The sequence below is a fragment of the Platichthys flesus genome, chromosome 2, assembly GCF_949316205.1.
Source record: "Platichthys flesus chromosome 2, fPlaFle2.1, whole genome shotgun sequence".
In the NCBI taxonomy this organism is placed as follows: domain Eukaryota; kingdom Metazoa; phylum Chordata; class Actinopteri; order Pleuronectiformes; family Pleuronectidae; genus Platichthys; species Platichthys flesus.
This window is the reverse complement of record NC_084946.1, coordinates 9408851-9426648: the sequence shown is the minus strand read 5'-3', so window position 1 is coordinate 9426648 and position 17798 is coordinate 9408851. Positions and strand designations below refer to the sequence as shown.

General features: G+C 39.9%; 1 protein-coding gene across 1 annotated transcript; it reads left to right on the top strand.

The window, feature by feature from the left end:
- The first annotated feature begins 214 nt into the window (after positions 1 to 214).
- LOC133961778 (monocarboxylate transporter 2-like) lies at positions 215 to 17403 on the top strand. The gene is made up of 5 exons (XM_062397132.1): positions 215 to 374; positions 1297 to 1522; positions 6137 to 6280; positions 9480 to 10295; positions 14761 to 17403. Exons 2-5 carry the CDS (start codon positions 1306 to 1308, stop codon positions 14964 to 14966), a joined length of 1383 nt encoding a protein of 460 aa, XP_062253116.1. The 5' UTR covers positions 215 to 374; positions 1297 to 1305; the 3' UTR covers positions 14967 to 17403.
- Positions 17404 to 17798: the final 395 nt, after the last annotated feature.

Here is a 17798-nt window from a genome sequence, read left to right as displayed (position 1 = left end):
ACTCCACGGACAGCCTTGAGACCTGCAAGGTGAACAATATGCACTGGAGACAAAGGTCTCTACACTATCCTGAATGTAGTCTTTCTTTTTTTATGTAAATTATGTAAATGTAAATTATTTGAATACACATTGAAATCCTGCATTAACATTCCTGAGTGGGTTATAATTAGGTTTATAATAAAGTCAATGTTGTGAACCCCATATGTAAAATATGAATGAACTTCAATACAATCAATTGTAACACTAGGGTTGGATCGATGAATGTAGTCAAGCCCCCATAGGACGCCGCTGGGCCACGTGACCAGATGTGGAGTGAAGCAGGGAGCTGAAACTTCGTGGACAAGCCGCCGAGCTGCGGAGACGCTGAATGAAAGGTAATGTCCGCTCACACTTAAGAAAACGCAGGAGTTTATCCGTCTTTAACAATAATAATTCACACTGAGGGTTTCACACCGAGGTCACTGTTAGGTTCATTCCGGTCGTCCACGTGTATCTCCTTTACGTCTTCGTCTTTTCAAACTAAAGCGCCTGAAGTTAAAGAATTGACACGGTAGTTTTTCACATGAGGATAATAAGTGAGCACACTGTCTTTGGTCGTAAATGTTAGTTGTGGTAATTTTCGTAAACAGCGTTTAATATACGGAACTAACTACGTGTGTGCGAGTGTGTGTGTGCGAGTGTGTGTGCGTGTTGTGTAAATGACGCTGTGGTCCTCATTAGCCTAACATACTGTCACATGCTGTCTCTGCACTAGATGTTAGTCAAAAATAAGATCATCACTTAAAGGTCACATGTGAGTCAGTATAACTGAGAGCTTGATGTGATGAGTAAAGAAACCTTCTGTGACTCATCAAACTTGTGTGATAGTTTCTATAAAATGCTTATTTTATGGTCTGTTAGAGTCTACTCTTCTTTTTGCATTCATGATATTTGTAATCCAATCTTTCCCTGAATCAAAATAAGGAATCGCACGTGTAGCAAAACTATGTGCCATTTTATTTGGTGTGATATGTTTAGTTGTTTTCAGTCTTTTATTTTGAAATTCATTCCAGAGGTTCTCCAACCTCATGTTTGTTCCTTGTAATAATTTGTCAAAGCCCAACATGCTTCACTCTTCTATTTTAGTTATGTGAATGAAAGAACAACACAAGACAAATTTAGAAAGATTTTAGACATGGACAGATATAAACACAGAATACACATATCATGAGCGGCTTTCAGACATAGCTCTTTTTGTTCCAGGTATAACATATATTCAGATAATAAAGTGTCACATATGTTACTTTCCCCTCTCAGAGCAGGAACATGCCGCCCTCACCACCGGACTCGTTGGGCAACAAACCTCTGGATGGCGGTTGGGGCTGGATGGTTGTATTCGGGGCTCACATTTCCATCGGGTTCGCCTACTCCACGCCCAAAGTCCTGGCCATTTTCTACAAGGCAATCCAAGAAGACTTAGGGGCCAGCTACAGTGAAATAGCATGGATGTCATCCATCATGCTGGCAGTCATGTATGCAGGCGGTGAGTTGATTCAGGCAGTAAATGCTCGAATAGTCAGTCAAATTCACTTTGGTTTAATCATTTGAAAAAAAAATCCTGATTATCAGCAAGATTGTCCACAGATTAATGATCATTGATAATGAACTGAATACTAATTTAACTAACTTATAGATAATGTATCTAGTCCAGAAACTTGTTTCAAACACCAATTTAGTTCAAACTAATTATTTAAATTAATTTATTGTTGGTTTTCTTTCTCCAAGCGGGATTAAATACAGCAGCAAAGTTAATTCTTTATCTACTTTGCTATCAGTGACCAATCAGTAGCTGGTTGTCTGGTGCAGTCACAGCCATTGTCATTCACATCACAGCATTTGTAAAACTCATGTGTCCATTACAAAGTTTTCTCCCTAAATACCTTGTTTGTTTTTCATTATCAAGTAATTCCAAGATTTGTTATGAAACCTCCTGCTGCGAGGAGGCATGGATCAACCAATCGTCTATGTTGGTTAAAATCAAATGAGTTTTAGAGTGAGACGCACATACTTCATGTGCCTCGGTGCTGACCCACCAAGCTCACCTTCAAGCCGTAGCACCGATAATGGTCTGCTGATCAAGAACGGTTAACATTGCCTTATAGCTCATGTTTGAATATGCACTTTAACAGACCACAACTTAACCATTGACTGCAGCCTTGCATATCTTTAAGAAATTAGTGGTTTTTATTTGTACTCATAAAGCCAGATAACGGCCATTTTTAGAGAAAGTGATTTCCAGTTTTAGCAAAAATGGAAAAAATCCTTTTTACTGTCTGTCCTTTCCCCAAAGAATGTGTATGGTTGTGCTGTCGACTCATTTGGACAAGAAATTGTCTCACATGACAGACTGGAACCACTAAACTAGCTGGAGGCTGCGTAATAAGGGGGATGTTGGTCGCATGTACGACTCGCCTGACTTTAATTAAACTATCCACTCTGACACCGTTTGACTATGTCCTTTTGAGAGTTTAGCTTTTCCTGTTTCTTACTCATTCAAACAGTATATATTTTAATAACCTGACTGGTGGTAATGCAATGTGTGAAACACAACTTGGAAGGACTGTTATAACTCTTACAGACCAGGGAACAGTTATAAGATGATATAAACCTTTATTATTCCCACTGAGGACATTTTCCATGGAGGATAATGGCGAAGCTGTCTTCTCTGATGGACAACCAGTCCCCCCTCCTGCAGGGAACCGTTACAGCACTGGGCAGCTCCTTCAGTGACGAACTGATTGACCCTTAGTGCCTGAAAGAGAGGTATCGCAGGCCGTTCCTCCCTGCAGCAGTAAGACTGTACAGTCAGCTTTGTACAATCAGTTATTTTTCAGACTGATGGATTTTTTTCTAACCATTTGGAGAGCAGATAAATTGATTGATGAAACACAGGCTCCTCATCCATAGGAATGGAACTTTTTTATGCCAAAACATGTTCATTGAGGGCATTAGATAATTGCACCTTCCCAGTAGATTACTTAGTTATTGGAACAGTGTCTTTCTTATGTTTATCTTTTTTTATTTCCCCATAACATTTGCCTGACTCTGTTAGAAATCTCAAAGTTATCTAATGTGTTTGACAACAGTATGACAGCAAACTGTAAACCTCTGGGTTGCTGCTTTATATCTCATCATTAATGGGGCAATAGTCTTGTGCTGGGCAATAAACAATCTCAATAATTTTTGCAATATAATTTTCATCAATAGTTGTTTTTCAAAGGATCAATATAGATTTATGCGTTGTGTTGGTACATTGAGGAGATTAAACCACAACATTTACTCAATAGGGAAAACCAGTATTTATACTAATATGAAATAATAATGTGAACATGATAGTTATCAATTACGACACATATATTTTTTTTGGCTAGCCTCAACTAATTCCACTGTTTCAACCATAGATATATATATATATATAAAGGCTAGATGTCTTATCCGCGTTGCCGGTCAACGGAGTCGAACGTCCGCACATGGAGGCCATCTTGCCACAGGCAGCTCGCCTATCCATAACATTGTGTTGGTTGTGTTACATGTACTTTTTAAATTAAAAAAAATTCTTGATGTATATTTGTAAAGGGAAATCTTGTACCTATATAGAACATTATTCAATTTTTTAGAAAATAACATAATTATTCATAAATATGCAGTGTCATAACTACATCTCTGACGTTTGTAACAAACCGAACCGTTTAAAAATCGGTTGAGAATTTAGCAAGTTATGGTGATTTTAAAAGTACGTACCACTACAACACAGTGTTATGGGTGGGCGAGCTGCCTGTGGCAAGATGGCCGCCATGTGCGGACGTTCGACTCCATTGGCCGAGACATCTAGACTTTATATATATCTATGGTTTCAACCATGAGGCAGTTTTGGTGGATCAGTGTCTTGACCATAAGAGCAGAGTTTTTATCCTCCTTTAAATGCAAGATACTTTTGATTGGTCAGTGGTTAAAATGTTGCAATATGTCGCTCATTTATACAAGATAAAAGCTTGTTGGGTTGGACGGGTGAATGTCATGCATGTGTTGCAAAAAATCTGCTCCTTGGCCTGTGTCAAATAAGATCCACATGGCTTACCACTGCTTCCACAAGGGTCAAAGCAATCAGAGAAATGTGGATCACTTCTTTTTATAAGCCTGTAAACGTACTTTGGAGAACTCGTTAGCTGACACGAGACATGCCAAAATAAAAGTCTTGTGTCGTGTCAAATGAATTCATCATTAGGCGCTTTCAAGGTTACAGAACAAAAGGGTGTGCGACTCACCTGAACTTAACTCGGAGAGGCCTTACTGGTGAAATATTCCCCTCCACTGTGGCTGAGGCACATGGTTTTATCATATTGTCCTTGGCAAGGCTTCAGCAATGTCACCCAGTGGAGTAGAAAGACAGGGGTATATATCAGAGGAGGGTTCAGCACACTGGGGTCTGATGCCTCGTCCCCGTGGGAGAGGCATGACAGCCTTTTCAGAAAACCTCTGACTCAAGGAGTCCAAATGATAAAGTTATAATGGAAGTGGAAATGGTGAGAGTGTGGGAGATGCCCTATTGTGACACAGCTACAATGAGGAAGATGATCTATGTTTGACCCCTGCAGGCGCCTGGTTAACTGTATAACAGCAGGAGTGATATTTTTGTTTCATGTACAGTAGCTAGAGTGGTAAGCAGGTAAAACTGCTGAGAGGTTCTCTACAGTTCAACATGAATTTCATATCCAAGCAATATCTATTGACATTGATAAAGGTCAAAAGGAAAATGTTCTTTTTAAAAAACCCTCTTTATACTGGTTCTCTAAACTGTGTTTTTTGGATAACAGTATTTTGTTTGCGTTAAAACAACACCACTGTGCCTTAGAGCATGGTGACATTATAAATAGCTCATAGGCATGTGCATGCATTATGTTATACAACAGTTTTAAGGTACATAGGCCTGAGGGAAATTAGACATCTGAAATACACCGATGATGTTCTATTGTTGATGGACACATCCGTTTTTAATTGTGGCCTAAAATGTTTTGATAGCTCAGCCCTTTTTTGACAAATATTTGATTAATGCCATTAGAATAACCTTTTTGTGCTTGTAGAGACTGGACATTAAAATGAATGTGTAGTAATTTAGATTTGACTGATATTATTAATATTCAATACTGTGTGTGTGTGTTTGATAGTCAGCTTTTTGTAGAGATCTGCCCCTATGGTCAAAAACAGATACAAGTTGTAAAGTAAATACTGTTACTGAAACATTATCTATACTCAAGTTTTGAATTAGTTTGAAAAGGTGAAACCACCCATATACACCAACATCAAGTAAGGTAATACAACCTTAAATTCACCTTGGTGCGTATGTCTACCTTAAGAAATTGACAGGTAATTATGATATATAAACTTGTTATTAAGAAGGAAATGTAAAGGATGGTTACAGACATGTTGGCACATTTGAAGTTATACAAAACATACACAGAAACATATCTAAGACAAAAGTGGTTTCATCACGTGATGAGCAATTGATAATCAGGTCTGGTAAAAATCCTGGAGAAGACGGTAGGTGTTTGTCTAATATTGAATCATCTTACGGTTGACCGGGCTGTTTTCAGTTATCACCATCCACACACGCTCCTTCTACCACTGCCCTGAGAAGCAGCAGCATGTGAAGCCTTCAATAATCATGGCAGCCTTTGTATTAGTTTGAACCCTCTACCCATTTTCTATGTTTGACTTAAATTATTATGTATTCAAAGGATTGGTCCTGGTACCGAGGAGAATAATGACTTTTTCATTATGGCACGCTGCTGAAAGGCTGGTGCTGGAGCTTCACTCTTTCAGGCAAGGTTATGAGATGGAGGGAAGACTGACAGAATATAAAAGGCTGTTTAATTGCTGATTGATTACAGAGCGTAGTATTCTACATTCTCAGGGGGAGTATAATGAATCGCCAAGTTGCTTTGCAGTAAATGCAAAAGTACAGAGGTGTTCCATCACTCAGTCGATTGAAGACTTGTTCTCTGAGTCCTTGAACAAGAACAGAGTGGAAGTTAAATGTTAAAACTGTTATATTGAGATGTAACCTTTAAATGTTGATACTTTCTCTTCTTCTGTGCAGGACCTGTAAGCAGTATGTTGGTCAAACGCTTTGGAAGCCGACCAATGGTGATGCTGGGTGGACTGATGTGTGGGGCCTCTTTGGTAACGGCTTCCTTTGGGAACTCCATCGTTTACATCTACTTTTTCATCGGCGTCATTGGAGGTACAGTGCTTGTATATTGTTTTATGAAATATTGGTATTTTTTAAAAGTTTCATGTGACACTACTTCACCACTTTTATTGTTCCTGCTACTTCGATGTAGAACTTGAGAATCCATAGTAAATTAGGCGTTGATCAGACTTGGTATCAACATCCGTCCTGAGGGATCTGATCACAAGTGGACAAGTACATGTGTTCACGCCTGACATTACCATGCGTCCTGAATGTGTCTCCTCCACATGTGATTACTTCCTTGCTCTATAGGCCAATTATAACTTACCTAATTTCTGTTCATAAAGACTAAATGATGTTATTTTTACCCAGTCTGCGTTTACAGATGTGTCAGAGAGAGAGGAGTCAGGAGGGGCTGAATTAAAGATTTGACCAATTTGAGAAAAAGTATCAATCACTTTGTGTTGATCAAAGTTTATATTGTGGCCACAAACAAATTAACGTATGGACACTGAGAGGCATAAATAAACTATAGTGGGCCAGAGGACACCAGCTGGGCCTGAGGTCCTTCTTATGTTGCCCAGGATGCATTTGCATTCAAACAGCGGAAATAATGTGGCTGCATGCATCACAGACAACTTCTGAATGTGGTGTGAGATATCGGTTCTCTGGACTCATTCAGGATGCATATTGGTGTGTTCAGACCCGAACTTATTTCTTACCACTTGTGATTGGATCACTCTAGACGATTGTTAATGAGTTGTGAACGGCTGTGATCTCTTGGTTGACCAACAACAGTCACAGCAATCAAGTAAACGAGCCAGCTAATTTCACAATATGGATTACAGTCTTACTCACTTTCTTTCTTTCTTACCATTTCCATCAGCCCTAGTCAAACCCCCATGTGGTAGGGAGGTTGGCAGCCTGCCTCCTTTCAGATTCTGTCACGACGATAGGTTTACCACACCAGCCTCTCCTGACTGGGCTGCTGTGCAGTTTGTCAGGGGCCCCTGGCACCTGCCCCGGCTCCTGGGGCTGCGGTTAGAGCACTGAGGGAAACAGAGTCAGGACAGTAATTAAGACAGAAGTGTCCCTGATCCCAGAGAGCATGGTCCTAACGTGGCCCTCGGTACTCTCCCATAGGCTACCATTATGGACGTCACATGGGGCTTCCCTGCCACCCAGTGAGGCTCATTACCCTGCCAAGGACTGCTGTGGAGGATTAATAGGCCCAGCAAGTGGCCAGACCACGTGTGGTGCCTGGGAGCATGTGTGAGCCCTGCTCTGCTCCCCGGTGCCCTGGCACACTGACACAAAGGCATCGGGAAGACTTACCTAGCAGACATGCTCACACGTGCACACATGCATGCACAGATGCGGACGGATTCAAAGTGATAACCAATTAGCTGAAAAAATTTACAGATTCAGTGAGTGGCTCGTAGTAAGCTATTATCCTCATGTCCTGTAGGAGAGGATGGATTTTGAAGTAGGCATGAACAATAAAGGGCCGGCTTATTGTCATTAGACAAGGTTACAGAAAGCCGTTATGGATCATACGAGGCGCAGAGGTCGGCCTATAGACATTCAATCTCTGAAAGGTTCATATTTTAAAGTATGTGGGGCAATAGAGGACATTCAAGTGATAAATTGCTCAAGAAGTAGGTTTAATAGAGCCCAAAAAGTTTTAATAGAGACAGGAGACATCAAAATGTTAAAAAAAAAAATGTTGGCCATGCAATGCTTACGAAATAGTGTGCAGGGTGTAGTGGATTCTTTAGTAAAGCTCTTACACATGGAATATTTGAGGGGCAGTGGTTTATTAAGCTGTTTTATTTAGCCTTTTGTTCCTAAAGAGGTTTGTGGTTCAAATCCCAAGGGGGCAATTCCTCCGATTCGGTCACCTGTGTTTCCAACGAATGGAGATTAAAGGAAGAAAGGTTCAGAGATATCATCCCGGATACTATTCAATGCAGTGGTTTAAAAGCAAATTCAATAATCTGAAATCCATCTATACTTGTGTAATTCTCTACGGTAACCAGTGAGACGAGGCCAGTTCAGAGAATAGAGGGGTATTTTTTCTGCATTTTGAAGCAGCGTCAGGCGAAACAAGGCTGACTGACTTTATTTGTCCTGCATAGAGAGACCTGCAGTAGTCAAGGAGAGAGGAAACAAAAGCATGAATTATAGCATATACAGTACCTACTTTGATTTGAATATCTAATTGTAAATCTGAGGGGTCGTGTCCTTGTTACTGCACCTATAGAATATGTATAAAAAAAGTATGCATGAATAGACCGGGAAAAAGATGCACCCTCTGGAGTCTATGGTCGCATAATCTGATAACATGTCAAACACACACATTAACTAACAGTGCTTTGATTTACTTGTTACGTAACACAGTTAAAATATTGATCCAGTTACTCAGAGAAGCCACATTATTTTTGATTACATAAATAAATAATAACCTTCTTAATAATAACTTTAGTTATATAGCACCTTTCAAAAAATCAAAGCGAGCAAATAATACAAATCTAAAATATATGACGGCGGATAAAATCATTTAAAAGTGATGGCAAAAGAAAAGGATAAAAAGACAAAAAACACATCACGCAAAAGCCATTCGTTAAAAGTAAATTTTGAACGATGATTTAAAAACAGACCGTGAAGTGTCAGATTTCCTCAGGTAAACGAATACAGAGGGTTATTTATAAAATTATTGTTATTTATACAATTTTATGCAAAAATAATGTTTCACTTTCACTTCTATATTTATACATTGTAAAATCAGCTGTTTCCTCTTCTTGGAAGAAACTGTTTCTGAATTCCACATCTATGAAACGTCCTCTGCTACTTCTCTGTTTTGAACAGACTTAGAGTAGAACAACTTTTTTCCAAGAGCTTTCTCTTGGAACCAGAGGAATGAATCGACAGACAGATACAGCAGCCCGACACCAACCTGTAGCTCTCCATCTTGGATTGATTTATTGATAAAAACACTGGAGAGTGAGCATGTTACCCAGACTGTCTAATTTCTCTCCATTTAACTGGAGAAGTCTTTTCTGAATTAATTCAGCTTTCTGTGATGAGATTTAGCTGCCACAACTGAAATGAGATGGAACCCTAATGAGCTACACGCGGAATCGCTCTTAATTTAATCTAGCAAGTGCCCTTTGGAGTTTGGGTTCAACAAGAGTTTCTTACTGAATATTTTGTTAAGTTACTGTGTATTTATTTATTTTTCTTCACACAGGTTGTGGACTTTCCTTGAATCTGAATGCATCCCTCACCATCATCAGCAAATATTTCTTGGCCAGACGTCCTCTAGCCAACGGACTGGCGATGGCCGGGAGTCCGGTGTTTCTTTGTTTAGTGGCTCCTCTAAACCAATATTTGCTGGATAGGTTTGGCTGGAGAGGAAGTCTGCTCATCCTCGGGGCTCTGATGCTTAATTGTTGCGTTGCCGGGGCCCTGATGAGACCAGTTCTTCTGCCCAGTAAGACAAACTCTTGTACATCACAGACGATGCTGGAAGAAGAGCCAAACAAGTGCAGCACTAAGGTACAGGGAGGCTGCATGAAGGAGGCTAAGAACTTTTTGAATTTGTCTTTATTCAAGGATCGAGGCTTCGTCTTTTACCTCATAGGAAACATGATGTTCATCTTCGGTGCCTATGCGCCCATCGTGTTCCTGCCGGACTATGCCATGGAACAGGGTGTAGACAAGTACTCTGCGGCCTATCTGCTATCTATAATGGGCTTTGTGGACATGTTTGTTCGTCCTGGCACCGGCCTGTTGGCCAACAGCAAGTGGATCAGGCCCAGAATCCAGTACTTCTTCAGTTTTGCCATGATTTTCAACGGTACTTGCCACTTACTGTGCCCGCTGCTGAATTCCCATGCCTTCCTGATAGGATACACAGTGTTTTTCGGCATTGGTTTTGGCATGGTCTTCGCCCTCATATTTGAATGCCTGATGGACCTGATGGGAAGTCAGCGCTTCCCCAGTGCTGTTGGAATGGTCACCATCATCGAGTGCTTCCCCATGCTACTGGGACCACCTACTGCAGGTAACTATACACACTCCACATAAACTCTCCATTTCACAAAACACAGTATCTGTCTGACTGGTACAGATAAACAGATAAAGTCATTAGTCTGAATAAGACACTAACATGTACACAGAGTTGTTTTCCACACAGGAGCTCCAGCAGTCATGTCTCTTTGATAACATCACTGCCTGTAACAGAGCTCAACAGATCATATAAACAAAATGGACATCATGGATTTATAGATTCAATTATTCTCTCGATAGCTATTGTAAGTGGGGATTTGTGTTATTTTATTTCACTGCATAAATTCTGAATTACTGAAATTATTTTGCTTCAATGAACAAATAGGAGAAATAGCTCTTATCGTCTGCTTCAGTACGACTCCACCACTCCTGTGTCTGAGAGAGCTTTAGATGAAAGTGTTGGATACATATCTTCATGGTCAGAATTACTGTGTAATCAGGTTGATAGTTTACCCTCTTTGCTTCCGTGACATTTTCAAGACTGGTGCAGTTTTTGAAAATCCCACTGTAAAACATTCTTCTGTTGATTCAGTAAAAACAGAGGCTTTGCATGTAATGATATACACTGTCTTTGAGAAGGGAGCCATTAAAGAAAATAGTTTTCAGTAAGAATTTCTCATCAATCAAGCAAAAGCACTTTGAATTGAGGCAGGCAGAGAAGAAGTTCCTCAAGCATGTGAATTTATTGAAGCTTAATGCTAATGCTAAAGCTACTTTGTTGTGAAAAGGTCTTTAAAACCATTCACATATACAGATGTCGAATAAACTGTATAACAAGTACAGCGCAGCTCCACATCTTGAATATCAGTGTATTTCTACAAAGTGACATCACTGATACATATGGCTATAAGGTGGTAAAGTAAAACTTCATAAAAGTTATGAGCCAACCGAGTATAGAAGTATTGACATTGGTTGTTGTATTGTATGGTCTGAATGTAAACTTGTAAGTGCTTTATAGACCTTGAACAATTATGGATTTGTCGATGACAGTGTGGTAGAATAGCTTGGGAATCCACTGCCCCTTTATTCGGTAATAAATTGATCAATCCATTGGTTAAAGGTCTAGTGTAAGATTAAGGTGAAAGGGATCTATTGGCTATAGAACATAAAATAATCCTATTGATGTTTTCAAACGTGTTTGAGCAACTTAACTGTAGGAATTGTTGTTGTCTTTACCCTAGAACGGGCTCTTTATATTTAAGCAATGTAGGGTAACAATATGTGCAGGTCCTCTATACAGACACCACCATGTTTTCACAGTCCTCCAAACTGCACAAACTGAACATCTTTTGAGTTTTCTATAACAACTGCAGTTACCAAAGGTTCTCTTTCATGTTTGGAAGGGGAGGGTGAGCTGAGGGGTATTCAACTGCAACATGCAGCTTTACCACTAGAGGCCACTAAATTCTACACACTGAACCTTTAATAAGTGAATCTTTTGCAAAATAATTAGCATCTTTTGATTGATAATTATCAGCCTCCAAAATAGGCCAGACTTGTTTTAAATGAATTATCTTTGAAGAAATCAATGAAAATGTTGAAAATCACTCTTTCTCAGAGTGTTAAAGACTTTGTGGAAAACAAAATCTGGATCCACACCAAATTTTAATGGGTTGTTACTTGACCCATACCACATCCTTCCAATGATTGTAGTTCTAGTTTCTGCGAGAAACAGAAAATCAAACGCGGATGGAAACATAACCTCCTTGGCAGAGGTAATTATTTTGCTGGATTCATAAAGTTCAATTCAAACATGTTGCAGTTTGTTGTCTGGTGATTCACCATTTGCTGAAACCATTAACTCTTAACCCTTTCTCCAATAGGTGAAAATAAAATCACAAAAACATAGACTTTAAGCATTACAGTAACCACATGTCTTTAATATATTTTTTCTCTATAATCCCACACACTGCCCTCACAGAGTTCCACATTAAAACATCCATCTGCACGTGTAATGATTATTAGTGTGATGCAGTTTAAATCTGTTTAATGGCACACAGAAGCTTCCTCACCAGTAACTGATGTGCTGTATGTGCAACAATCAGTATGCCAACTCTTGTGTTCGTTCAGTGTCCCTGACAAATACACAGAGGACGTTGAGTACCTGCTCATCAGCTGTGCATATCGTCCCAGTGACAAACTTCTCTTTTGCCTCCAACCCAGTTTTTAATGAGGTGAACATTTATAGGCCCCCAGTTTGTCTGGTGCGACTGTGTTCCGAGGCGCTCATTTAATAGGGTAAATAAGTGCCTCCCTGCACGTCTAGCATTCTCCTCCAGAGGGCACAGTCGTTATTTCTCCCCCAACGCCGCTGCTTGTTACTGCTCCCTCAAAACCTGCGGGTCAATCCAATTAGGAGAAGCCAAGGTAAGTGGGTGTAATTAGCCTTTTGCTTTGGGTGTTTAATGACGCTCGGTTCAAACTCTCGTCGTCAAAGTCCTGTACCTGGGCCATAATTAAGCTGTGAATGCATTATAAAGAGGTGGCTACACCAAATGGACTTAATTACTGCTCAGCCAATCAGGGATAGTCTTAATGAGGCCTATGTCACCAGCGTACACGCATCAGATGAGTGCTATCAATCAGACGATGCAGCTGTCATTGAGATTCTTGGAACTGATCCAATCGCAGAGTGACCCCTGCCAGTGTCCAACTGGGAGTGCACACACGCACACAAACATCCTCACGATCTGTCGTAAAGATGATAATTAGTGTACTTAAGATGAACAAGGAAGGAAACTGCCCATTAAAATTAATCGATTGTATGGTACGCAATAAAGGTGCCTCTTACAATGTTAGCTAAAACTCTCAGCAGTCAGAACAAAAGCTAAAGTTTGCTGATGAGGTGAAAATAAATTGCAGGAGTGGCATCTAACAAAGAACATTTACTTAGGTATCTGCTGTACTCAAGTAGATTTATCTTCAGGTAATTTTCACTTTTACTCTACTACAAATATCAGCAAATGACATTTTCTACGAGACACAGTTAAATGTTTTAAGATTATTAGAAGTCATCAATGATGAAAGGAGAATTGATTCAATCAATGGGGGGGCGAAATCATAAGACTCCGCCTCCTTTTAACGAGAGCAAACCGCAGCAGCAGCATCATCACACCTACGAGCCCTAATGATGTAGTAGATCACAGATAATTGCATTAGGGAGCAGGCTATGCTTGGCAAGTTACTTTTACTTTTAATTCTTTAAATATACTAAAAGCAAGTACTTACTTTTTCTCAAGTGGAAAACTTAAATCGGTACTTTAACATATACTTGAGAACATCTTTGTCTATTTATGTGTGCTTTAATTTAAGTACAATGCTAAGCACTTCCTCCACACTAAAAAACTGGACACTGTTTTTTTTTATTTTCAAATTATGCAGTGGAATAAACCCCGGTCTCTGATTAGCAGGAGCGAGTGTCTCACTATAGGAACGCCTCCTGACCTCATCAGAAGCGCAATAACATATCCGCTTCCCAAATTGGCTGGCTGACTGCCTCTGTCAGAAAGAGACTTCATCTTTATATAATATATGATAAAAGGGACTCTCTCATCGATTTCTGTCAGGTCCATTCCAGAAAGGTCATTTATTAGATCACTGTAGATCTAAAGGAACGAAAAAGCAAAGGAGTGTGATACTTCGAGCCATTTGATGTTTAAAAACACAATTTATGGCAAAAATGCTAATATTCATGCTCACTAAAGGTGTGCAGCTTCACGTTTTCCTCCAGCTTTTCATCATGAAAACCTTTGGGAAGCAGAAACTCTGGCTTCAATCCAGACAACCATCTTCTCATTAAAGTCCAGCTGGCTACTTCATCACACACATTTTCGTTCTAATAAAACAGTTTTGATTAACAATTCGCTATGCATGTTCATTTTACCACAACCAGCTTCCATAAAGAGGTGAGCCTGATGACAATTTCTCATTTAATTATGTTCTGAAATGGTATAAATGGGGATTTTAATTGACCTGAACACACAGACCATCATAGATTCAGAGAGATGGCAACACTCGGCCATCGATCCATATCTGGAGGTGAGTCAGTGTTGGGGGGGTCGGGGAGGATGCAGTTAAGTTTCTGAAAACATGGAAGCTTACGTCTGATCTACACAGCATTTGTCACTTGTCTGCAGACCTGGTCTCGGTATTTATGGCTCTCAGAATGGGCCTCTCCTCTGATTCGTTTTGGTAGCAGTCGTCCAAATAGCTTTCCCAGAGTTGCAGTGAGAGCCAGGAAGGGTGTAATGGCCCTCTGTCGTTTCTGATACGGCTCTTGTCAGTCTGGCTCCACTTCACTCTCTCTCTCTCTTTCACACATAAGCCAAATCTGAGTTTGGTCTTACTCGTCCTCTCCGAACATGTCAAGTTGGTCAAATGAAGATACTATTCAGTGACATATTGTCTTTTGCTTGTCATGATGGACCAGTAGTTTGTAATATCATAATTTCTTCACACAGGTTTACTGAGGGACATCTGCGGCGACTACAAGTACCTTTTCTTCATGTGCGGCTCGGTGATCGTGGCCGGCGGACTCTTTCTCTTTGTGACAAACATCTACAACTACCACATGCTAGATAAAGAGAAGACGGAAAAGGACAGGGAGCAGAAGGAAAACCCCTCAGAGAACCAGGAGCAGGTTAGCCTCTCAGAGGCACAGATATAACGTACACCTGAGATATTGATGGAAAGAACTTAGACCTCTACTGAAGAGGTGAATCCACAGAAAACCACCAAATTAAATATATGCCCCTTGTTCAACCTGGATTCTAGGGGGTCATAAGTGTAGTGTTACTGGAGTGGACAGGTCCACACTGTACCATTTTGTTTTCTCTAAGTGAGGAAATACAACATTTGTGCTGCCAATAGAGGACCAATAAAATCATGTGTAGCGGTAGCTCCCAGAGGCCTTTGGGCTGTATAGTGAATTTTTTATTATATCAAAACTTCGTAGACCAGTAAAAATGAAAAGGCAAAAAATCATCCCCCCACACAACATTCAGTACTTCTGAAACTGATCGAGCCAACCACAACCATTTATCTAAACGTGGCAAGTTTGATACAAAGAGTGACACAAGCATTTACGCTAACAAAGAGATGGCTACTACTGTTGAATCCACTAGAGACATTATTCAACAAACAACAACAAAAGAACAACAACTAATGTGCGTAGTCTGTTTACGTATTTTTATTACTCTGTCACACGTTTTTTACTCTGATTGAATGTAGGTCTGATCCGCCACCAGTGATAACACCCCTTGAAAATCTAAGCGAACTGGTCTGGCAATGCCCAAATAGCGTAGTCATTACTGTTGGCGTAACATTTCTTGCTGGTCTGGTTTCTCTAGGAGTGTCATTGGCAACTCTTCATCGATTGTTTTATCTTAGAAATTAATCCACTCACCAGTATTAACTAAATCAGGTGCAAGTTCTGCAAGAAGCTCACTTTCAATGGAGTCTAAATCTAGATACTTTTAAAATGAATCTTGGAAACTCTTTATAAAGTCTACCTGAAACTGAAAGAATGAATTATAAACATTTTTGAAGGATTCTGTTTCTTAAACTGATTTTAGTCATTTTATGTTTTTTATTTTTATAGACAATCATCCTATCATAACTCATTCAGCTGTATGAAAAAGCAGTTAGAACAGTTTGGGTGATCGTTTTTAGCAGCAAATATGACCACATTACAATAGTTATTTAGAAAACATAAGAAGATAATGTCCCTGTTCATACTTTTGGCCAAATATAAAGATTGAGGGCAGGTCTATATGTCCTCCCACTGTTCAAAACTGAAGCAAAGCAACCACGGATAATGATGAACACCTGAGCAAACATCACAGTGGTAAGAAATACCCAAACTGACAGAAACCATGTTTGAGAGAAATTTTACATGTTCTTGAACTTTTTTGTTTGGTTTATGTCCAATCTGCTAACATGGAGGAGTCTTGGTTTAAAGCCTATTCTAACCACCAGGGGGAGAAAATGTGTTTTGGGTTGACTTTTTGATTGTCATGTCGTCCGTCTTTGTATACAGTCATTGGCTCATATACAAAAATTGCTTAATTTACGTTTAGAACCTACCTCCATGTCCACAGGCTGGTGAGGGATGATGAGAACAGCTGACTGTAGACATGTTTTTTCTTGGGAAGTTCTTGACTTGACAGTGATAAGGTCCTTTTTTTTCCAATGTAAAAAGTACTGTCTCACTGTCTCGGCTGAGTGAACCATCCACCTCCATTTGTTTGTTTGCACCTTAGAGGTCATTTGAAGGAAAAGCAGTGTGGGCAGAGGACACACTGCCTCTTTCTTACCACTGCTCTTTATTGCTACCACTGGATTGTGTATGTGCTGTATTCCTTTGGCTTCACTGTATTACATTGAATGACTGTGGCTTATAAAGGCAGCTAGCCTCAATATGTGAGGGTAAATCTGAGTTAATGAAATGCAGGAGTTGTTCTGTCACAGGGTCATGAGCGCACACGTCTGCTTTTGTTTCCTGTTATTCTTCACTGTTTGTATCTAAATAATCGTATCCCTTTATAAAAATATGAGAGCGTGCATTTTATGTTCCTCTTGCTTTTCCTTTTTAGTTGGTCAAACAGCTTTTATCTGAACATAAAAGTTCTGCTCCCACAGAAAAAATGCTGTACACGAACCTCCTGAAATGTCTTGTTTGCATTTTTTACTTTTTTTTTCATAAAGCGTCTGCGTCATCATAAGATTTCCACCTCCAGGCAGTTTTCACTCTGATATAGATGTTACAAAGTTCTTATGTTACATGTGAAATATAAGGGCTACAAAATACAAACTGTGAAATGTCCTGCTCAAGTTTTGTTTGGTCTATCAGCTGGTTCACGTGAACCGACATTGCTACAGTATTAAGCTTTTTAGGAGGAAGGCCCAGAACTAAGATCTGTCTCAGACAGAGGGAGATGCATGAACCAGTCAATGGTCAGAATGTGGGCACTTTAACGGTTCGGGTGGTAACTTCATGGGACTGGCACCAGATCTTTTGTACTTGGAAGTGTACCTTATAAAATCAGCAATACATTTTGTTCATGAAATTCTTTACCTGCCATTAAAGACAGATGTTTTTCCTTCTTCATTTACTGTCAATTTATTTTACATTCAGTACTGAAGTGTGTAATAAGCAAACATTTCATCAAATGAAAGGCATCGACGCAAGTGAAACTCAGACCTGAGGAAATCACTCAAATCAGAATCTACCACACAACCTCCCAGTGTTGCTGGCTTTTTCCAATTTTTCACGACAATTAGAAGACTGGGAAACAAGTTTGGAAATGTCAGCAGCTTAAGGGCGTGAGCACCTAATGAAGCAAGGCCCAAATGTTCCAGGCTAGTGCCCCGAGCTGCATGGAGCCTGACACACATCAGCAAATCAGTGGGCCAATAAATTAGAAATGCACGGGCAAACACACATACACACTTTTTTTTGCCATCTACTGTCCTTTAGCTTTGTATTATGCAAGGTCTT

Bases quoted from the DNA above. Each gene is read 5' to 3' on its own strand.
- LOC133961778 (XM_062397132.1), top strand. From the start codon at position 1,306: ATGCCGCCCTCACCACCGGACTCGTTGGGCAACAAACCTCTGGATGGC. The intron at 1,523-6,136 runs GTGAGTTGATTC...TCTTCTGTGCAG, and splicing joins GGCAGTCATGTATGCAGGCG to GACCTGTAAGCAGTATGTTG. The intron at 10,296-14,760 runs GTAACTATACAC...TTCTTCACACAG, and splicing joins ACTGGGACCACCTACTGCAG to GTTTACTGAGGGACATCTGC.